The sequence below is a fragment of the Rhinoderma darwinii genome, chromosome 4, assembly GCF_050947455.1.
Source record: "Rhinoderma darwinii isolate aRhiDar2 chromosome 4, aRhiDar2.hap1, whole genome shotgun sequence".
NCBI classification, from domain to species: Eukaryota; Metazoa; Chordata; class Amphibia; order Anura; family Rhinodermatidae; genus Rhinoderma; species Rhinoderma darwinii.
Genome location: NC_134690.1, coordinates 388,611,037 through 388,635,014, shown reverse-complemented (window position 1 = coordinate 388,635,014; position 23,978 = coordinate 388,611,037). Strand labels below are relative to the sequence as shown.

Below are 23,978 nucleotides of genomic sequence, written 5' to 3'. Positions count from 1 at the left end.
CACTGCCCGCCAGGTAATACGATTCTGGGGGGATCAAAATATTTCCTATGTTTCCCTTGCCTCTTACACTCCGGGGGGGGGGGGGGGCCCACATCTTGTGATGCATTCCCACATCTTGTGATGCATTCCCACGTCACAGGAGCGTCTCATGGCTTGCCCGCCTCTCCACGTGCATGAGTATGTGATGTCATAGAGAAGTGCACAGACCGGGTATAAGAAGGGCCACAATCCTACACTTCCCTCTCTTGTTTTCCTCCTCCCCGGCTCCACCACCGATCCGATCCTGCCCTGCTTGTTCCGGTCTCCCTCACCGCTCCCGGAACAGACGTCCTCTTCTGGTTCTCTCTCCCCGGCTCACCGCTCCACCAACATCCTTCCCTCTTTCCGGTCTACACACCGCTTCTCCTGCTCCCGGCACGGACGCTCCCCAACGACAAGTGCTAAGTATCCACGTATAGCAGCAGCTGCACTTAACCCTCACTCCCCTACACAACGAGCTGGTGCCCCATCTTCCCCTGAGTTAACCCTTACTTCCCCCTATACAACGAGCACAAAGCCATTATCTCCCTTACACCTGCCCTACCTACACTTCCCCGGTTAACCCTTTCCCACCTGCATGTCCCCTTGTTAACCCTTTAGTGTATATGGAAAGTTAGAGATAGGTGGGCGGGTCTCATAGTTGGCGTGGGTGTATTGCAACTTAACTTATATATACGTTTATATAAATGGGCGGTGGTATAGAATAGTATTGTGATACCTTGTTAATAATAATGTGCCAGGTATAGTGCGAGTATATTCACATATTAACCTCTGTGTATTGGGGTATACTGATACTATACTGTGATTATTTCCTGTGTTCCGTGTGTGGTGTTTTATATCGGAGTGCGATTACTGTTTGTATTAATAAATATCGCTTTTATTTACTATGCAATTGTATACACTGAGCAGCAAAGCGATTAGATTAGCGGCCGTACAAGAGAAAGGTAGGGAAGTTACGCATAACCCTAGTGACCATAATAAAGGAGGTGGTAAGAGTGGGGGACACGAGCTAGTGAACCCCATTATTGCACTAGTCCTTTAACATTTACATCAATCATTTATAGGCTGATGTCCTTTAACGCTGTTTAGGGGATATGGCCACCAGCAATGATGTCATCGGCAGACAATGTAGAAGAATGCGGCGTCCACATATTATTATATACTGGAAACCTCCGCGCTCTGCACGATCCGTCCATCTGCTTCTCATATTCACTAACTTTCTTGTCTCTTGTTATTTCCCTTCATTTTATTTTTGTTCGTCAGATCATCACTGCCAACCCCTGGAGCATGATCGCCCTGCTCTGCGGAGTGTTCCTGGTTTTATTTAAAGCTGCAGATTTTGCCAAACTCAGCGTGAAGTGGATGATCAAAATTCGCAAGCGGCATCTGAAGAAGCGGGCACGGGAGCTGAACCATATAAGCTGAAGCAGGACGTCTCGCCAATGTCCGAGAGTCCCGGCCTATGACCGGGCATTTCTGGAGCTGCTGGACCGCTGCCTGAATAATGCCCCAGAACCTTTTCTAGGTCTTAATTATATAGGAATAGCAAATTTGCAGGTGCCCTGGGCCACAGGTAATCCCTAGCTGTGAGCGGTAGAACTTTTTATATATATATTTACTTGCGTTGTCGCATCGCCATTGAGGGACACAATGAAGAGGTCTTGGATTCTGTAGAGGAACCTCACTGAGATCTACGATTAATGGCAAAGAACAACTGGCTGTTGGTTTGGAAAAATCTTAAAAAGAACCTGAATTCATGTGCTGCCTTACCAGAGAATACGTAAAGAGCTGATCTCATCAGGACAAGCCCTTTCCATGTGCCCTACTAGGGCACATAAATCATAGCGGGGTCCCTCACTTGGGCCCACCTCTATGACCCTGGGTGGAGAGGCACAAGAAACTGTGGCTCCCGCTCTGGTGGACTAAGCACTACCATGTATTACATGAATGCCCATTCTTTGGAATGGATGGCATGCAACACCACATTTCCCCTGCAGCAGCTGCTGCAAAGCGTCTGCCCGCATATCCCCTGGCAATATTAGCTAGTCAGCAGGTTTTAGCTGGTCGCCATTGCATCCTCATCCTTGAGAAGGGGATGTTCATTTTAGATCACTCCATTAAACCCCTGCCGATAGCCGCTGTATATATGCGGCTCTGCCGCAGAGGACCTTGCTGCCGTGCATGTAAAGCATCGGGATGGCGTGGGCGGCAGCTGTATGTTACAGCTGACACACTCCTGCAACGGCCAGGATTGGAGGTTTACTACAATCCCAGCCGTTTAACCCCTTAGATGTCATTGTCATTGCTAACCGTAGCATCTAAATCATGAAACTGAGGGAGGGCTAACACTGTCACCCCATTGATGCGATCGCTGGGTGCCTAATGAAGTCTGCCATCTTTCTACTCCTATTAGGCCCCGCAGAGACATTTGAACATGCTTGGTGCCGTTCCATTCAACATCTGTGGGGCTGACTGACAGCTGTGTACAGCGCTCGCCTGTTCCATAGACCTTGAATAAAGTGGCAGAGCGCATGCTGGACCACCGTCCCGTTAAAAGTTCCCACCGCGGACGTGCAGTGAGGAGGAACGGGGGCCCGGGACTCCGTTCTAGTGATGCATAGGGGTTCCCAGCAATCAAACATTTATCACCTATCTCATCGATAAAGATTTAGGGAATTAGTCACTTTAAAATTAGGGCTTTTGTTGTGTGTAGTTTTTTTTTATCTCAACAGGTCCAAAATGTTGTGCTGATTACAGATTAATTTTATAATATATCTTAGGAGGGGTCAGAGCTTCATCTTTCTGTCACAGAGCTCCAAACCCCCCTGCTTCACACAGCCATAGGTCAAAGTGATACAATTCTGGCTATCTGCAGCCACCACTAGGGGAACTTATGGAAGAGTTCAATAGGAACTGTATAAATGCTTATGCAGTGAGCTCCCCCTAGTGGCAGGTTTATGTTACAAGCAGTTCTGAAATCCTTGCATACAAAAGCAACGGCAACCGCGGACTTACCAGAACTTTTACATATTTTTCCTTATTTGTCTTCGCTTGTGCTCCAAACCACAGACAGTATTGTTATATTTTTGTATTTATTCACCATATAGATGTCTATTTATGTTATGTCGATTTACTTTTAGATTACATATCTATACGTATCAGAAGAACTGGTAACACTGGAATTTTAGAGGGAAAGACAAAGGGGAGTTTTATAAGGGATATTAATCAGAAGGGGAATTCTCAGGTTAGTCATGGTCAGAACATTTCACCCCCGGTCCCACCTACGTTCCAATATTTTTTAACATTGAGGAATAGACCATTAAAAGGTATTTTCTACCATAAATATAGATATGGTATTATTACATAATGGGGGGGGGGGGGGAGAATAACCATTGAAGAAGTATCCGAGGGTCCATGCCCAGTTACAACCCTACTCAAAGCTTAAAGGGGTTTTCCCATCTCGAATATTTATGGCAAATCCACAGAATATGCCATAAATGTCAGGTAGATGCGGGTCTCACCTCTGGGACTCACACCTATCTTGAGAATGGGGCCCCTGACCCCCGTCCTAAATTGTCCCGCTGCCTCTGGGCTCCAGCCACTGAGTTACGAGGTGGCCAGGTGTACGGAAACCGCGACCTACACTGTTTCTGGAACTCGGGAGCAAACACCCTTTCACTTCTATGGGAGCTGCGGGAACGGTGTAGCTCAGCTGTTTCTGTACTCCCAGTCACCCGTAACTCCGTGGCGAAGCCCAGCGACAGAAGGTTGGACCGAGGTCTGGGACCCGCATCTATCGGACATTTTTATGGCTGGTCCTGTAGATATGCCATGAATGTCTGAGATGGGAATAACCCTTTTATTATTCCCATGTAACGTATCACTAGGATATGCCATCACTTTATTATCGGTTTGGGTCCGATCTCTGGAACACCCGGCGGACCTGAGAATGAAGGGGGCAGCAGCACCGATCTAGTGCCACGTCTCCTAAGTTTTCCCTTCACAGCGGTGCTCCCGGACACTCGGCTGTGCAGTGAACTGCAGCCGCCATTATTCAAGTGAACCGCTGTGCAGGTAAAAACTGTAAAGAAAGTCAGCGCTGCGGCCGCTTCATTCTAAAGATCAGTGGGTGTCCTTGAGGTAGGACAACTACTGGTCATAAAGTGAGGGCAAGTCCTAGCAATACTTTTTATAAGTTGGGAAATAACTTTTTAATGCCGGACCTGCAAAAAAATAAATAAAAAAAAAAAGTGCTGCTCCGATACAATTTATTCAGCCAATCAAAGTGTATCATAGCTATAGTGGTTGGAAAGGACACTATGAGCTTCAATTTCAGGGGGCCCAGATCACTCTCAGTCCGCCCCTACATATCAATTTCTGAATGGTGAGGGATCTGAATGCTGAGACCCCCTACAGATTCAGAAATGAATACACAGAACAGTAGCTGCGATAATAGGCAAACATTTCCATAGAGAAAATCATTCCTACTGCTGCAAATACAATAATTCACATTTTACCAATTTCTCCTTGCAGCAGATAAGATCATTGGGACAGAAATTTTATTTCTGAATGTCATTTTTATCTTCATGTGTTTTTTTGTTGTTTTAATATCTTAACATGTGCTGAAGAATCTGGTCAACCTGTATTATTATTATTGTGTGTTTTTTGTAATTGTATATAAAAATTCTCAATTCTACATCTGCTTGTTGTGAGTCAATATGTTGCGCTACTTAAAAGTCTAGATGATAATTGTAGAAATACATTCTATATTATAGCAATGCACGCTCATTTCAGACAAAATTTACAACACTACCACCTGCTGGCTGAATACTGTATTACATTAAGCAATATAGGTGTTTATTTATTTTTTTTTTTCTCTATTCACTCCCAAATTCAACATTCTGCAGGTACCTTTATAGAACTGTATGTGATTTATCTACACTGCACCAGTAGTCATGTGACCTAACCGCTGTGTAAGGGTATGTTCACACGAGGGCGTCCGTAACGGCTGAGATTACGGGGATGTTTCAGCCTGAAAACATCCCCGTAATTTCAGCCGTAACGGCATGTGCAGGCGCTTGAACGCCGCGTCCATTACGGACGTAATTGGCGCTGCTATTCATTGAAGTCAATGAATAACTGCTCCAATTACGGCCAAAGAAGTGACAGGTCACTTCTTTGACGCGGGCGTCTATTTACGCGCCGTCATTTGACAGCGGCGCGTAAATTACGCCTCGTGTGAACAGACAAACGTCTGCCCATTGCTTTCAATGGGCAGATGTTTGTCAGCGCTATTGAGGCGCAATTTTCGGACGTAATTCGGGGCAAAAACGCCTGAATTACGTCCGTAATTAGTGCGTGTGAACTTACCCTGACAGTGCATCATGGGAGTTCAGATGACAGTTCTCTGGTAACGGAACCTGCAGAATTCTGAATGCAACTTTGTAACCAGAGAATAAAATAGAATTACAAATCAGTACTAGATAAGTAAAGCAAAGTTACTGAAAATATATTCAACATTTTGTAGATTAACACTGTAGAATGTTACATAGATTTTGAGCAGAAAATGGGAGTTTTCCTTTTAAATATTGTTGCAGCTGAAATTCAGCAATATTCTGATAACTTGTAACGGAATACCCCTTTAACCCTGTTGTCACTGGACAGGTAATAACTGTTAGGTAAGTAGGGGTCTGACCATGGGACCCCCACCGATCGCCAGAATGCTCTGCAGTTTCTGGCAACGCCATACTTTGAATAGAGTGGCATGGCGCATACTCGACCACCACACTATTAGACTCCTCCTGGCTGCAGACTTGCCAGTTTTGGCAATCTGTGGGGTCCCAGCGGTTGTACTCCCACTGATCTGACAGTTATCGTCTATTTAGTGGGGGGGGGGAGGGGAGGGGAGGGGAGGGGAGGGAAGGAAATCTGTGATGGATACTTCTCACAGTGCCTATAAAGAAATAAATAAACCCTAGTGGGAATATATTGGCCCCAAAGTCACTTCCAAATGGGGGTGGTCTTCTGCTGGGCCTTCGGAGCCCGTTAGTACGCTGGTGGGCCAGCCTGACTGGCTGCTTATCATTTCGGCCCATGTAACAATCTCTGTGATCGGTCCTGATATCCATCTGTGTATATGGAAGCCTTTAGTGGTGTAACTTCCATGGAGGCAGATTGCGTGACCTCTATAGGGCCAATAGTGAAGGGGAAACCTAGCACTGAAATATTTTTTTGCCTCCTGACCGTTTTTGTATTTGCCTGTGGCCACCATTAGAGGGAGCTCGCTGCATAGCGAGCCCCCATTGAGTTCAAGCCGTTGCACTGACTGCATTGTGCCAGCTGTAAAGTTTGGTGGTGGGGAGGGGGGGGGGCGCAATGCTGTGGGGTTGTTTTTCAGGGGTCGGCTCCTTCATTCCGGTGAAGGGAAATCTTAATGCTTCAGCACATGAGACATTTTGGACAATTGTAGATTCCAACTTTGTGGGAACAATTTGGGGTTCGTCCCTTTTCTGTTCCAGCATGACTGCGCCCCAGTGCACAAGGTCCATAAAGACATGGTTGGTTGGGGGAGTTTGGTCTGGAAGAACATGACTGGCTGCAGAGTCCTGACCTCAACCCCACGCAACACCATTGGCATGAACTAGCACGGAGATTGTGAGCCAGACCCCCTCCCCCAACATCTGTGTCTGAGCTCACAAATGTTCTTCTGGATGAATGGGAACAAATTCCCAAACACACTCCAAAATCTTGTAGGAAGTTCACTAGAAGAGTGGAGGATGGTTTCCTGCAAAGGCACCAACTCTATATTAATGTCTATGGATTCACAATGGGATATCATAAAAGCTCCTATAGGTGTCCCAGTACTTTTGTCCATATAGTGTATATAAACCACGTGTCCATGTCATCTGCGACCAGGTCTACAGGTCAGGACCATGAACAATGGCGCTTAGGCCAGACTTTTTGTATGATTAGTCATGTGACTGACCCCACTGGGCTCTATGTACCAGAAGCAGAAGTACAGCCATTACATGGAGCACAGTGAGGCCGGTTGCATGACGAAGAGTTGTATCGTCATGAAGGAAAGCTGTGCAACTAGACTTCCGATCCCCCACCAGCGCTATAAAAATCTCAATCAGCGCGACGGGGGACCGGAATGTATATTAGTGTGTTTACTTACATACTGCAGTGACTACAATGATAATGGATTTTTGAAGTGGTTTTGTGGCAACCAAAAAGGATTAAAATTGTATTTGAGATCAGCGCAATCTGAATCCAAAATAGGTTTGTCCACCTGTAGCCTTACTATGTTGTCCACCTGTTGCTCGATCTTGTAGACGTCTCTATATGCAGTTCTCTATTTTGTCCCTCCCCCAATTCATGTTAAACAGGAAATTTGGAACAAGGGGACAGACTTTGTTCCATTAAACAAGCTAAGCTCCGCCCCCTTCACAATTACCCTAATGAAGAGGATCAGGGTAAGAGGGACCTTGGTGCCTTTATCCCAGATTTTTACAAAACTGTTTCAGGATTTTTCAGCGAGTCTTCATACTGACAAGTATTTTCTTTCTGTCCCTCCCCACCTACTTTATTTGTAGGTTTAATGTCCCTTTAAATCTGCTCATCTTCTTGGGAATATTCCATGAGCACAATGTCACAGAATATCACGTGTTCCCTCATCGGTTCAATGATAAATTTGCATTTGATGGGCTACAAGCGCTCAGGTCACAAGTAGCAGCAGCTGGACGATCAGTAGTATTCTCAATAATTAGAAGACCTGTAAGTGGATTGCTACAGGGCCGCGTTACTTTCCCCGTCACCCCGCAGAGTCTTATAATGCAGCGACAGCGGTTTTTCAGGACCATTTACCTTCCTGGATACACGTGATAAATCACACACACACGATCTACAAACATAGAGAGTTTATTAAATGCTGTTTCCCCCCCCCCCCCCCCGGTGACTGCCTTTAAATTTACAAAACAGTTTTCACATGACTGCGAGCGATTGGAAATACTTCAGCAAGTAGAAGACGAGAGTTTTATACTTGAGAAATACTGCGTTTCTGTTACATAAATCATCATCTAAAGCCTACAAGATGGAGTACAGACAGTAATCATTGTACAGCAGGAGACGTCATCTATTCACATTCCAATACCTCATCATTAATCCCAGCTCTTTGCCTCAAGGACTTTTAATTAAGCCTGACGCGTTTCGGCCCAGAGTTTAAAAAAAAACAGCAACCAAACAGGTTCTGCTGCCATTATCGATAATGTGACTGGGTCCAATAACCATCTCTGCAGTATCCTAAAGCTTTATCCAATATAAATTCTTCGGGAAAAATGTTACATGAACTTTAAAAAATAGAAATATATATATACTGTATTTCTCATTGAATATATCATTCTAGTATGAAAATAGTCATCAAGAGACAAAAACCTGGGGAAATGGATGGCGTCCTTCATTTCTGAGATCTTTAAAATGGGATAAATACAATTTTATTTACTAAAAGGAGGGGGAGGCAGAATTTATTTTTTTTAAACTACAAATACCCCAATATTAAGTACGGTGAAACTTTCTCTTCGGCATGAATTTATTTATTTTTTCATCTTTTTTTAACATTAAAAGTAGACGTTCCCTGAAAACAAATCTCCCTGAATTAAGGTAATAATTATTGCAGGTCCCTGCACGTGAATGGTTGTGCGGAAACAAATCGGTTTTTGTAGAGTGGTGTATATAGCAGTGGCGACGAGGTGTATACAGCCATACAGGATAAGCTTAGTCCCAGCATGCCGATAATATATCTATGGGATTTTTTTTTTTCTTTTTGGCTTGGCTGAAGGGCTGAGCAGCGAGCAAATCCCCCAAAGCAAAAATCTAGGTTGGTGGGGCGGTGTTGATGGGTTAGGGCGATCTCTTACATCTCTCTCGGAGATCTACTAAAATACAATCTGCATGGTGTTAACCCGGCATTACTGGGACTTGTAAATCATTAATTCTATTAATACAAACGCCGGAGCGTGGCCAACATCACAGCTCATCTCCGGCACGCAGGTAGTAGTGTTTCAATGGACCCCGAGCTCTGGAAAGGACAAGTACACACACACACACACACCACATAAATATTAAAAAAGTTATTGTCGATGGACCATAATCAGCATCTTGTTGTTCACATTGTAATCCAGATTACGGAATGTTATCACTCAGTGGTAGATCTCAGCAGGGCGGACAGAATATATTAATATGGTGCACGATTTTAATAATGGATAGGATATGGGGGAGGGGTAAGCAAAAACAAAAACACCCAATCAGATGAATATTCTCATTACAGCAACAACACCCGTGTGGCTATTGTGCGTTCTAGATCATTTCCTCTTTAAAAGGACAAATGCACAGGTTGCGTCATGTACTGTGGAAAATCCACATAAAAACCGCAGGTCATGCCACAGCTAAAACCGCACCCAAATGTGCGTCTTTAGGCACGTTTTTACAGTTTGATGTAGAAATAGGTTCGGTTTTATGCTGCGGATTTTGTTGGGTTTTTCTGTAAAAGTCAAATAGAATTCGCAAGCGGAAATTTATCGCAAGATAAATTGACGTGCTGCGGATTTTAAAATATGCACCGCAGGTCAATTTACGTGCAGGAAAAATCCACACCGTGTAGATGAGATTTCCTGAAATCTCATTTACTTTGCTGGTACTGTATCACGCAATACGCATCGTGTGCATTAACCGTAAGGGTGCGCTCACACGTGGCGTGCTAGCATTGCAGAAAACGTTACAATGTATGCCTATGGGAAAAATATTCCGTAACGCAAGAACTAGAGAAATCTGGGAGAGTTGCAGAATATTTTTCACAGTCACACATTGAAGTTTTACGCTACGGAAATAAAACGCAAGTACAAGTCATGTGTGAGCGCACCCGAATAGAAAAACAAACCAAAGCCTCTCCTGTGAATACAATTTTTTCAACTATCCCCTTATCCAAAGTAGAAAAAACGAAAATCCTTTTTATTCTCTCCTGTTTTTTACTATTTAAAGGGGAAATGCTCTTCGGCCGTGATTATATAGGCATTCTTCTAAACATACAGCCACAGATCTGCAGGACACGTGTAACATGCGTTATCGTTTTCCTGGGGCATTTCCTTTGTGTGTATATAGGGTTTCAATAGGGGTAAAATACTTGCGGTATATCTAGATTTGAGCTCCGCACTGAACTTGATCCCGTTTAAAAATAAATTTATAGAGCGAAACTGTTATACAAGCCTCTCCGTAAATGGGGTTCACCCGCTGAGAACTAAGCATCTCGTGCGGGAAGGGGAAGAAGTGCTCCGTGACATTAAGCCATATCACACGCAATGTATTTCTAAGGGGTCAAATAAAATTGCACGTGTCCATGCGTTATGATGCGACCTTGATATCATATGCAGTTTTTCATCTATAGGATATTGAAATCACACGCAACATAATCATATTTTCTTCCCTTCTCACAGAAATTTCCACCCCTGCGTGTAAAACTGCATGAAACTATCCGCATAAATATAAATTGCCTTAAAAAGTCATCACGTAAAATATTACAGACGTCCTAATAACGCTCAACTACCGGACACCAGACCTCAGCTCTATCTGGGGGTCAGGGAAGCATCGAAAGGGTTTATTCCCACAATGGACAATTATCACCAATCCACAGGATAAGTGATCGTCTGATTGCTGGGATCTTCACCGATCGCAAGGATGGAGACCCAAACCCCCCCCGTTCCACCTCACTTTTTATTCACAGAGGACGACTTTGACTGGAGCGATGGTCAAGCATGCTGCCGCTCTATTCAAAGACTGGAAACAGAGTACAGCCGTCGTCTACATAATGCAGTGAGGAGGACATTTCATGCTCGATCACTGCTCCATTCAATGTCCTCACTGTGGTCGAGCAGGAACGGGGCATTCAGGAGCCCTATTCTAGCCCTCGGAGGAGGTCCCCGCTGTGGGGACCCCAGCAATCAGACAAGTACTGACTATCCTGTGGATAGGGGATAACTGTCCAGTCTGAAAATGTAATGTCGTTCAGGTTATGAAGCGCAGTTCTTCTGGTCATCAGACAGAGGCACTTTCTGTAATAGCATCTATATAAGGTGGAGCACTGGGGTTAGGGAGCCGTGGGTTTCAGCTAACATTTGCCAACGCAAGGGCTGTATAGTGAATGCTCCTCGCACCCATTAACCCTCTACAGGCACATTATAGGTGCCCTTGATTAAAGCTGCTTTCCTCTTACCCGGCAGTCTCTGCAGTGCCAATCCTAATCAGGTGACAAACACCAGTATTTAGGGATGGGTTGTCAGTCAGCACATCACTGGCAATCAATCCACAGGTCCTGGGCGGAGTGGACAGGGTGGCGGGAGCTCGGCACTACTTTGCCATAATAATCAGATTTCTGAACGCATTAAAAAGGTGATAAACTTTTAGAGTAATGAGTGTGAGGACATGTAGATCAGTAACAACAAACACTGCGATAAGATGAACCGTCCAGTCAGTCTGCAGGTAACATTGCTATTATATATACAATTTCATCATTTCCATTAGATCGGCAGTGCTTCCCAGCACAAACTCAATGTAGCTATTATGTGAGGGGAAACGGCCTAAGAGGAGCCACAACTTCAACTGACCGGGCCCGGCTCGACTGTCAGGATACTCGGAGAGGCTTCTTATACTATGTAGAGACGGAGCAGAGCTGTAGTGTATCAACTGACAAACTCAGCCCTGCTACATCACGTACTGCTGTTAGGTGCAATCATTTCCACTCTTCTTGCAGCTATAAATCTTTTAAGTGAAGAAGTAAAGTAGTTACTGTCCGAGTTTTTATAAGAGACCGCCTACTCATCAGCTAGAGAGCAGGAGCTCGGCACCGCTGATCTCTAGCACACAGAGACATTATTATAAAGCTATAATCTCATTACGGGAACACAAGGCGGAAGTGCACAACACCAGCACGGACACCGACTTCACTAATACTTCCTTGCCACTCACTAAACATTGTCTAATACTCATTGGAATGATTTGCATAGGTGACCACTACAATGTAAATGAATGGCAAGGCTACTCCATGTCCGTGTCTAATAGCCGGGAGGAAACAGAGAGCAGCTGCCTGACAGTGTAATAGTCTTCTATAGGCAGTCTTATCCGAGGGCTTCAGTTTGCAGGAAATAGAGCGATGGCGCCAAGAAGACACCTCTGCCCTGAACATCCCGACTTGCTCAGTATAGAAAATCTGCATTTACAAGGCCTTTATGGCTGGTAGTCAAGAAAGTACCTTTTATAAAAAAAAAACAGTAGTGCCAAGAGTGATCATAACAATGATGTGTACCGGTTGGGCTCTGTTCACATCTGCGTTGGGGTTCCATCTGAGGTTTCCACCAGAACAGGACCCTGAGCAGACACGAACGGAAACCATCACCATTCATTTCAGTAATCGACTACGCAAAACGACGGATCCAGTGCACAACAGAGACAAACGGAAACCACGGGCACCAGATCCATCACCATTGAAATCAATAGTGATGAAAACGGAAACCTCGGGTTTCCATTAGTGTCAGTTCAGGGTCCCGTTCTGACGGAAAGCTCCGGCAGACCATGACCCCCACCGCAGATGTGAACAGAGCCTTATTGGGGGGGGGAGGGGGATGGCTTCCATTTTTTGTTTTCTAAACCCATAATAAAGTCACTGGGGTCTAGTGACACAGCACCGGTGCCCAGGGAGCCGCAGTTTCATGGATACGGGTTCTGCCTATAAAACGTCTGCCGCCGCTGAGCATGGGCGACAGGTGCACATTAAGAACCTCAAAACAGAGACCAGTAAAGATATAAACATGTCAAATGCCAAGGGAAAAAAAAATGTACATAGCAGACTAATACACCTATGTGCAACACAATCAAAAAATATATATATAATATTAAAGAATTCAAGTCATAATTCTCACCACCCCCAGAATTACCTCACTCAAATTATAAAAAAAAAAAAAAAAAGATATTCTCCTCCCCAGTAATCATGACTATAATGCTGTAACACAGAGCTTGCTAATCTGCCCGCTGTCTGAGAGGTCAGCAACAAGTTGCCCTGCAATATATCGCTGGCCCCTCTTACAGCCGAGCGGTTCTCAGGAGGGGGAGATGTGCCTCCCCCAAAATAATTGGCTTTTACTTTACAATTTTAGGGTGAAAAAAAAAAAACAGGGGAAAAAAAAAAATATACAAAAGTATGCCTATGAAGCAGAGGTGGACGTCTATTTGGCACTTGTATTATTCTGTACATTGAAAGCAATGATCTGCTGATCTGCCAGGGCCTTCTTCAGCTGCAGGTCATCCAGCCGTCTCCACAACTCCTCACGCTCCAGCTCTTTCTTCTTCTCCCTGACAGATAAATGTACAAGTACAATGTTACATTTCACTACATTAACATTATACTACACAGGTATCTAAATAGGTCCAAAACTCTGTGTGGAGTCATTTATCAAATATATCTTTATAAGGGTCTGAGCTCCAAACCCTCTGCTTCCCTGCCCGCAGCCAAAATTCTGCCCGCAGCCAACACTAGGGGGAGCTCACTGAAGATTTATACAGGTCCCTTTGAACTCAATAAATCTGTCTTCAGGAAGCTTCCATGCTCCCCCTAGTGGCTGCAGCAGAAATGTAGCATTTAACCCCTTAATGACCAGCCTACTTTAGACCTTAAAGAGGCTCGGTCCCCAAATCCCTATCTCCTATTGAATGTGATCGGTGCTGCAATGTAGATAACAGCAAAGTTTTTCTTTTTGAAAAACGATCATTTTTGCCCAAGTTATGAGCAATTTTATATTTATGCAAATGAGTCACCCACAGGTCCTTCGACAAAGAAGATACATCGGCTCCAGGCATCCAAAAGGTTAATATGCTCGTCTCTAGGGAGTTTGCTATGCTTACCTGCACATACTCTGCACTTTCATCATTCCCAGCCAGTTTCTTTCACTGCAGACACACAGCGTGACGTCACCCACAGGTCCTTCAACCTTGACGTCGGAAGAGAGAAGACACATCAGCTCCAGGTGTCTTACGGGAAAGTGCAGAGTATGTGCAGGTAAGCATAGCAAACTCCCTAGAGGCGAGCATATTACCCTCTCGGACGCCTGGAGCCGATATATCTTCTTTGTCCGAAGACAATGTTGAAGGACCTGTGGGTGACGTCACGCCGTGTGCCTGCTGTGAAAGAAGCTGGGGGGGGAACGATGAGAAGTGTATGATTCTGATTTGTCAGCGTCATGCACTTCTATTCACAACGCCAAGTTGGTAAAAACACAATACACGCCCAGTTGGAAATACGAGAAAACACGCCCAGTTGTCCATTGAAAAGCTCATTTGCATAAATATAAAATTGCTCATAACTTGGGCAAAAATTATCGTTTAAAAAAAAAAAACAACTTTGCTGTTATCTAGATTGCAGCGCCGATTATATTCAATAGGAGATCGGGATTTGATAATCTGGTGACAGAGCCTCTTTAATGACCAAGCCATTTGTTTAATTTTTCCATCGTCTCATTCCAAGAGCTATAACTTTTTTATCTTTGCGTCGATATAGATGTATAAGGTCTTGTTTTTTGCGGGACAAGTTGTATTTTTTAATAGCACCATTTTGGGTACATAGATTTTATTGATGTACTTTTATAAAAAAAAAAATTTGGGTTACATTATTTAGCATACATGTTCCAGCAGTATACATGCCCCTGATATTAAGAGAGTTATTTACCCTGAGGACCACGTGTTTTCGAAACACCCGATTTAAAATCTGACCTCCTCCATTGGAAGAGTAGCTATGAGTAAGAACCGAATGGTTCGAAACACGTAAGAGTTCTTCCATCCGAGAATTTTTATTTATTGGTTTTAAATTTGTTACAATAAAGCAGTATTGATTTTACCTGCATCGTGCGCCGGACCACTCTACTATTTTGGCTCTATTTATGTCCCCTACACACTGGCCTCAGTTATAGTGGGTTGTTCCCCAACCTGGTCTTGCTATATCCTGACCTTGAACTCTATTGTTGTGACCTGTCTCTGTGACTGGCTCTTCACACTCGGCTCTGCTACATCACCAAACCCTGGATTGCCTAACTACTGCATCTGTACCACGTTCCCGGCTCTGCTACTTCACCGTTTCTCAGCCTTGGATTGTCTGACTACTGCTTTTGTACCACGTACCCAGCCTGCTACATCCCAGTTACCGAACCCTGAATGGCTTGACTCTGCTACGTCACTGTACATCACATGTACCACCACATTGGTTCCTAAAGGACCAACCAGGAGGCACAGACCATAAACACACATCATGTGATAAGTCTGTTTGTTTACCGTATTTCATTGACAACTGTATCAGATATTGTGCAACATAAAAACCCATGGCTGCCTTCTTCTTCCAGAAACATCGCCACTCTTATCCGTGTCCGATATTGCTGCTCAAGCCTATTAAAGCGAAAGCTGCAATACCAGATACAGTCCAAAACCAAGAGTGGCGCCATTTCTGCAGGAGAGCAGCCATGTTTTTAATCTCATGCAGCCCCTTTGACTAGCAACATAATGGGATTCAGAAACAAAACCTATTATAGGTTTTAATCGATGTTAGCAAATTTGAACTGAATTTTCACAATGTGCAAAAAATAAATGGATAGATTGTACCTTTGACGTTCTGCTTTATAGGAGCCCGTCAGTTCATCAAAGAGTTTCCCATTCATTTCCATTAACGTTTTTAACACGTTGTACACCAAGGCTACAATTGTCCTGTACAGTTATGAAGATAAAAAAATAAATGGACAATTCAATACCTAAAGCGCAACTCAGAACTTAAAGTTGTCCGATTTTTCTTATTGAGCTCCATTACTAGTATGCTTGACTTTGCGGTCCTAGTATGTACCATTCATGTACCACGGGTTGAGATACTAGGATCTAAACACCACACTTCTAATACTATCTAGAAGAAAATGTACCTCTTGGAAGCGACTGATTTTTTTTTTGCAGAGATCCCGCTCATAAGAAAATGGCCTTTAGTGCCACCTATAGGCGCCTAAACGAAGTCAATGTCCGAACCTTGACAGGGCCTTGAAACAGGACTCGGGTTAATAGCCAAACCAGAGACACCCATCTGATTCAGAGTTGTTGCTCCTCATCAGTACACAGTAAAGGGTCACACCTATAGGTGGCACTAGAGAGACTGCTTCATTCCTACTGGAGGAGAGCTATTTTGCATACTTTTCCCAGCAAGCATTGCTCTGAAGACTGGTTAGTTCTCCGCAAGGAGAATCAGTACCTTCCAAAAGCTGCTTCAAAGGCAAATCATACAGCCCCCTCTACAGACCCTGCTCTATACTGACATGAAGCAATTACTCCAAGCCAGCGCTAACTACAGGTGGCTGACCTGGTTTGGCTATTCTTGTTTTCAGGCTACACGCACATAGTGTATTTTACTGTGGAAAATCCGCAGCAAAATTGCAAGAAATTTGCAGGAAAAAAATGCTTTGATGCGTAAATCCCGGCGTTTTCATGCTGCAGGTTTTGCTGCGTATTTCTGTAGAACTATGGAGATCGTATTCGCAAGCGGGATAAATTGACACGCTGTTCCGAAAATACGCACCGTGGGTCAATTTACGTGCGGGAAAATACCGCAGCATGGACAGGATTACCTGGCATCTCATTGCCTATGCTGGTACTGCATTATACTGCGGCAAAAGCGCACGTAATGTGCATCGACCCTCAAGGATCTACAAAAGGGTCAAACATTGACTTAAAGGATAGTCGCCTATAGGCACTGGACAGTTTTCTTACTTCTGGGGAAGAGCGATTTTTGTATAGCAGGAAATGTATAAAGTGATACAGGTAACTGGTCATAATTACACTGACAATCGCATTATGTAGCGTCCTACAGGTGCTGGAAAACTTCCATACAATCCAACATGATTCTTCCTTTAGCGGACAGACAGGGGGGGAAAAAAAAGATGAAAAATCGATGTACTTACGGGTTCCAGTGTTCTTTGGAGATTTTGTACAAGCTGCCAAACATGATGGGCAGAACTTTGTCAATATTCTCCTCGATCAGGCTGAGGATATACTCGTTGTTCCAGAAGTATAGGGCCCGCTCAGCGACCTGCACAAGACATTTTGCTGTAAACTGGGTAAAAAGATCAACACGGGACACTCTACCAGCGTAGTCTGCAATCGGTATCTCTCTAAATTGTGAGACTACACCTCTCAGCATGCCCCGAGTCGCAGCGTGCTGGCAGTTGTAGTTTCACTCCTTTACTCCAGTTTCAGATCACTGTAGAGCTGGAAGACAAACCTGTAACCCTGAACTCAGACGTGGCGCATGGCCCGGCCGAAAGATAATACACATTAAGGGGGAGTTCACGCGGAGCCTTTTTGAAGAGTTTTGACGCGGAAACCACCTCGCAAAACGTGGCAAAAAACGGCCGAAGATGCCTCCCATTGATTTCAATGGGAAGGCGGAGGTGTTTTTTCCCAGCTAGCGGAAAAACCGGCTCGCGGGAAAAAGGGACATGCCCTATCTTCGGGCGTTTACGCCTCTGACCTCCCATTGACATCAATGGGAGGCAGAGAAAGCGTATTTCGCGGCATTATATGCCCGCTGCGCTCAATGGCCGCGGGTGAAAAACGCCGCAAAAATCGGCGTGCAGGCAGAGGAAAATGTACCTCAAAATTCCAAACGCAATTTTGAGGCAGAATTTCCTCCTGCAAAAAAACTCTGTGTGAACCCAGGCTAAGAGGCGTTCGTTCGCCTCTTAATAGAAATAGAAGATGGAGTAAGATGCGACACGTTTTATTAAGACTGGCGGATGAAACGCGTGTTTTAATAAATTCCCCACATCTAATTCCAAGTTTTTAGTGAAAACTTCCCATGCACATGACCTTAAAAATTGCCGTAGTTGCGGACCGTAATACAGTCTTCAATTACGGACCCATTCAGTTCTATTGGGCGTGGACACCTTTTCGTATCGCTACGGATGGGTGTCCGTGCCGTAGAAATGTTCTGAAAATTATGAAACATGTCCGTTCTGTTGCATTTTACGTGCCGTGCTCCCATACAAAAGTATGGGAGCACGGCCCGAAAATGCGGATGGCAGTCGTCCGTGCCCCGCAATCGCGGTGCCGTGCTTGCGGGCACGGCCATGTGCATGGGGCCTAAGTTTTACACCTAATAATAAACCTCCTACACCACATACACGCTACATATTACAGCATAATACAATACTATAGATGCCAACGTCTAATCACCCACCTGAAAGTGAGAGCTGGACACGCATTTGGATATTTGCTTGAATAGAAGTTCTTGAATCTTTTTAAACTGAGTCGGCTCAATGACATCCAAAATTTCTTCTATTTCGCCCAAGTACATCACCTGAGATAAAGCAAACATACAGCTACTAAAAAGGAGGGCATCTCCTTCGCTGGCATGCTTCCAACAAGATATATGGTGGACGTGATGAGGTAATAGAAAAGTTATTGAGAGGAGGACGGACAGCGGAGCAGAACGTGGGATGCCCTGTATGAGGCCAAACACGTGATAACATAGGAGCATCTAACACCCCAGTAACCAGAAACAGTGATCAGAACGAGACTCAATCTATAGTCTATATTCTATTTGCTGGTCAGTTGCATGCATCTAGTGTTCCCTGTTATCAGCCATTTGAGGATGGGGAAAGGCTGACTGTACCGTTCTTCAATGGGACGACTGACGGGAGGTTCAATGTACATGAACATTAATGTCTTTACACATATGCCCCAGGAGGCCCCCAGTAAGGAGAGTAGCCTATTCTTCAGCAAAGCAGGGCCAGTTTTATAGAAAATAGGGCCGTGTGCAGCCAGTAAAGTGGGGCCCCTACCTCGCCATTTTTAGACAGCTGCTCCCATGGTTTAAAAATATACGTATAAGGCCTTATTCACACGAACGTGTCCGTTTTGCATGCATAAAAACGCAGCGTTTTTCCTGCGTTGCAGTTCCGTGTGACATCCGTGTACGGTGCGTGTCTGCGTTTTTTACGCGTGTATGTTATACGTTTTTTACGGCAGCAAAATAGACTGAAGGTGATTTTCTTTTTCTCATAATTTCTTTAACAACTGTTGCGTGAATCACGCACAGCACACGTATGTGCGTCCGTGTGCTGTCCGTGATTTTCACGCACCCATTGACTTCAATGGGTGCATGATGGGAAGTATAGGACATGCAGTGAGGACACGCTGCGTGAAAAACACAATGTATGAATGGCCCCATTGAATTGCATAGGTCGTGTAACGTGCGTTTTTTTAACGCACGTAACGCAGACGTAAAATACGCTCATGTGAATAAGGCCTAACACAGATACATGCGTACTCATTACCCAAACACTTATACCACGGTCATACAATGCCCACACAACACTGCCATTCAGTGCCCAAATGATGCTGCCAAACAATGCCTAAATACTACCATATAGTGCCCACAACACTGCCATTCATTTCTCACTCAATACGGCCATTCAATGCAAAAATAGAACCGCCATTAAGAGTCCAATAATACCGCCATACAATGCCTTAAATTGTAAACAGAACTTTAAAAAAAAAACTTGACTTATCATAGTGACATGTCAGCAGTCTTCATTGGAGGGGTTCGAGCACAGAGACCCCCCACTGATCGCTATAACAAAGCGGCAGACGCGCTCAGGTGATCAGCTTTCCTCCGAGCAGTGTACGGGCTTAATAGAAAGTCTATGGGTCTGCACACCGCACTCTCGGCTTTCCGTGGAAAGCCGATCAGAAACTAAGTGGCACATCGCTCACCCAAACGCTTCTTCCACTTAGTTTTAGCGATCGGTGCTTGGACCCCCACTTATGAAACTTCTGACATGTCAAAAGTTTTATTAAAGTTTAGTTACCTTTTAATAGGGAACGGGTTATTGATAATGTTCCTGGTGGTCTAAGGCATTGAAGGAGTTGATGTTAAACCCCTGGTGGTCTAGGGCAGAGGAGATTTATATGCTCCACTCTTAAAGTAACTCTTTGGAGTTATTTATGGTTTATTCACACAAACGTTTTTATACGTCCGTGTGACGGAGGTTACACGGACGCATGTATTTCAATGGGGCCGTTCACACGGCCGTTGTTTTATCGGACTGTGCGAAGGGTCCGTTTAAAAATATAACATATCCTATTTTCTTCCGTTTTCAGGGATCCCTCGATGAACAAGTCTATGATGGATCCGTGAAAACGGGACCCAAGCGGGCGCAACTTGGACGAAAAAAACCTGGAGTTTTTCATGTCCGAGTTTGCACTAGTCGTGTGAATAAGCACTTAAGAAAAGGAGGCTCAGGACATTAAGCTAGTCTGCCTGCCCATAAAACCGGCCCTGCTGGGAAGTCTCCTGGAGAGTAGAAAACACTGACTGGGATGCAAGCATACATTTTTTTATGTTTTCCCTTCACCACTTCGGAGGATATTAATGCAGTGTTGCTATTTTTGAAAAACTGCTACCTACCTCTTTCTGGCTACAGGTTTTAGGCCAGAATTTCAACAATCCTCTAATAACCTACAATAAAGACAATCATAGTTAGTATGCAAATAGAAACATGTTGTCGAATGCTTAGTCATCTCACAGTTCGTTCTTAACCCCTTAATGACCGCCGATACGTCTTTTTACGGCGGTCATTAGTGGGCTTTATTCTAGAGCGCCGCCAAACTACGTCGCTGCATTAGAATAAAGTAAACAGAGCAGGGAGCCGTGAAATCTCCCTGCTGTCAGCTGCCAGAGGCAGCTGAGGGCTGGGGGCGTCCCTGCTCTGCCGGGTGAGATCGATATTAGTATCGATCTCACCCGTTTAACCCTTCAGATGCGGTGCACAATAGCGAGCACCGCATCTGAATGGTTTTGGAGAGAGGGAGGGAGCTCCCTCATCTCACTGACACCCGGCGATAAAATCGCCGAGTGTCTGTGTCTTCTATGGCAGCCGGGGGTCTAATAAAGACCCCCAGGTCTGCCTGCAGCGAATGCCTGCTAGATCATGCCGCAGGCATGACCTAGCAGATGCCTGTCCGTTTTAAACGGACATGCAGTAATACACCGCAATACAAAAGTATTGCAGTGTATTATAATAGCGATCGGAGGATAGGGAAGTCCCCTAGTGGGACTAGTAAAAAAGTAAAAAAAGTTTAATAAAGTTAATTTAAAAAAAAAGTGAAAAAAAAAAAATGAAAAACCCAGCTTTTCCCCTTACAAAATGCTTTACTATTAAAAAAAACTACAATAAAGCAAAAAAGTTACACATATTTGGTATCGCCGCGTCCGTAACGACCCCGACTATAAAGCTGTTACATTATTTAACCCGCACTGTGAACGCCGTAAAAAATAAAATAAAAAACAATGGAAAAATTGCTGTTTTCTGTTAATCCTGACTTAAAAAAAATGTGATAGAAAGTGATCAAAAAGTCGCATCTACTCTCAAATGGTACCAATAAAAACTGCAAGTCGTCCCGCAAAAAACAAGACCTTATACAGCTATGCCGACGCAAAAATAAAAAAGTTACAGCACTTCGAATGTGACAATGGAAAAATCTAAAAAATGGCTTGGACATTAGGGCCCAGAATGCAAGCAGGGGAAGGGGTTAAAGAGGCTCTGTCACCAGATTATAAGTGCCCTATCTCCTACATAATCTGATCGGCGCTGTCATGTAGATAACAGCAGTGGTTTTTATTTTGAAAAACGATCATTTTTGAGCAAGTATTGAGCAATTTTAGATTTATGCTAATTAGTTTCTTGATAGATAGACAACTGGGCGTGTTTTACTATATGACCAACTAGGTGTTGTACAGAGGAATGTATGATGCGGACCAATCAGTGACCAATCAGCGTCATACACTTCTCATTGTTCCAGCCCAGCTTCTTTTACTGCACAATCACACTGTAACAATCACGCTCTGCAGTGAAAGAAGCTGGGCAGGAACAATGAGAAGAGTACGATGCTGATTGGCAAGGGTGCATGATCACTTCGCTCTGACACTGTCCAATCAGCTACGGACGGTGTCAGGGCGGCTTGCGCGGTGTTCCCTCCCGCGAGAACACACAGTCAGAGAGCGCTCTCTGGAGAACCACCAGTCTGTGTGTGTTCTCGCGGGAGGGAACACAGCGCAACCTGCCCTGACACGGTCTGTAGCTGATTGGACAGTGTCTCAGCAAAGACATCACGCCCCCTTGCCATTTAGTTAGATAGAAACGCCCCATTGACAGTTCAGGGGCTTATTTACATATTGGGCGCCAAATATAACGGCATCGATATGTAAATAACGGAGGAAGATAGGTAAAAAAAATGTAAAGGGTCCCAGGGTTTGTGCAGCCCTCCCCATTACATGCTGCACATGCATGGGCAGGTGAAAGGTTCTCTTTAAGTTTGACAATATTTCATGGTAATGCATTCCATTCTACCAATTCCCATAATTGATAGGTCACCCGCCAAAAACTGTGTACAATATTCCATGTCTGGCCTGACTAGTGATTTGCAAAGGTAAACTATGTTTTCATCATCATGTTCATCTAGGCTCGTAATGAAACATCCCATTATTTTATTTGCCTTTGCAGAACATTGTGGATATGCCATAAATGTCTGAGATGGTAGTACCCCTTTAATAAAAAAAAATGTTATGTCATTTTATGTTCCAAAATGTTGGCATTGAAAAACACAACTCACCCCCCCCCCCCTAAAAAAAAAAAAAGCCCTCATACAGCTATGTAGATGGGGGCAATAAAAACAAGTTAGGCTATGAAGATACAAATATGAAATAAACTAAAGAGTCCCGCGATCCACCTTAATGCAACCCCCTTCCCCCGCAGTAAGAGTCTAAATGGAGCAGTGGACGAGAATCCGCAGTGCGTCTCAATTCAACGTCAATGGGGCTGACTGACTTAGCGGAGCGCTGTACTCGGCTGTGTCAGTCAGTCCCATAAAAATTGAAGGAAGCGAAACCGCTCATGCTCAATCGCTGTTCCATGAGTCCTTAAAGGGTTTGTCCGGGAACGTTTAAAAAAAATTTCTAGACCGGGAATGCTATAAAATACTAATCTATCCGGTACTCACCCCCTCACGAAAAATAAGTCATGTGAACACATCCTTACTAGCGTATTTTAAAATCGTTTTTCAATTTTGCAAGCGTATTTGAAAAGTATTTTAAATGCGTATTTTTTTTAAATCAGTGGTAAAAAGTACAATGGGAAAAATCCGCTCTGATTTACGTAGAGTTTAAGATAATAAGCGAATGTAAAAATATGCCGCGTATGAACTACACAGCGTATTCCCCATCAAAAGCAATGGTAAGCTGTTTGCAGATGCATTTCAATCGTATTTCGGCTCGTGATACAAGCCTGAAATAATTGAAACTATGCTGCGTGTACAAAGGAAAAGTGTGCACAATAATTATATTTCTAAATACCATGCATAGCGGATTTAGTCTCTAAATAGCAGCATCGAGCTGCCGAGCCATTGCCACATCGTTGTCAGCGTATGTGGCCACTTGACGCAGCTCATTTGCACTCAATGATGTGGAGCAGCTCCTACAAATAAAGACTAAGGCTGTTGTGTGCCCTGAATGCAGCAGATGAGATTCCTGTTTTTCATGTTGATGGTATTGAACCGGGAAGACCTTTCACAGCACAGATAGGACTACATGCTGTGCACCCACATACATGTCCTGGCTATTATTAGTCCTGCTGCTTTCCAATCTAGGCTCGCTGTACAGCTCCACGGACGCCCCCTCATACGGAAGATGTACATTTACTACAATCTCTGTAGTAGTGTGTGATTTCTAGGTCGCTTTTCGCTTCATTGTCAACTCTGCTGCCTGCAACTGGATATTCACATTTGCTTGCTCCAGCAGAATTGCTGATTTTTGCCATATT

At 44.2% G+C, this 23,978-nt stretch overlaps 2 protein-coding genes across 3 annotated transcripts in view; one reads left to right on the top strand and one right to left on the bottom strand.

Annotated features, from left to right (window-relative positions):
• PACC1 (proton activated chloride channel 1) overlaps positions 1–4,735 on the top strand; it is a 39,031-nt gene extending 34,296 nt beyond the window's left edge. For both annotated transcript variants that reach the window (XM_075863297.1, XM_075863296.1), the window contains exon 8: positions 1,303–4,735. In XM_075863297.1, the coding sequence (XP_075719412.1) occupies positions 1,303–1,464 (162 nt within the window). In that variant the 3' untranslated portion in view covers positions 1,465–4,735. The remainder of the gene's footprint in view (positions 1–1,302) is intronic.
• Positions 4,736–13,302: 8,567 nt separating this feature from the next.
• Positions 13,303–23,978, bottom strand: part of PPP2R5A (protein phosphatase 2 regulatory subunit B'alpha) — a 99,179-nt gene continuing 88,503 nt past the window's right edge. The window contains exons 9-13 of the mRNA XM_075863295.1: positions 20,570–20,620; positions 18,338–18,457; positions 17,061–17,188; positions 15,727–15,828; positions 13,303–13,434 (exon numbers count right to left, since the gene is read on the bottom strand). Of these exons, the coding sequence (XP_075719410.1) occupies positions 13,308–13,434; positions 15,727–15,828; positions 17,061–17,188; positions 18,338–18,457; positions 20,570–20,620 (528 nt within the window). The 3' untranslated portion in view covers positions 13,303–13,307. The remainder of the gene's footprint in view (positions 13,435–15,726; positions 15,829–17,060; positions 17,189–18,337; positions 18,458–20,569; positions 20,621–23,978) is intronic.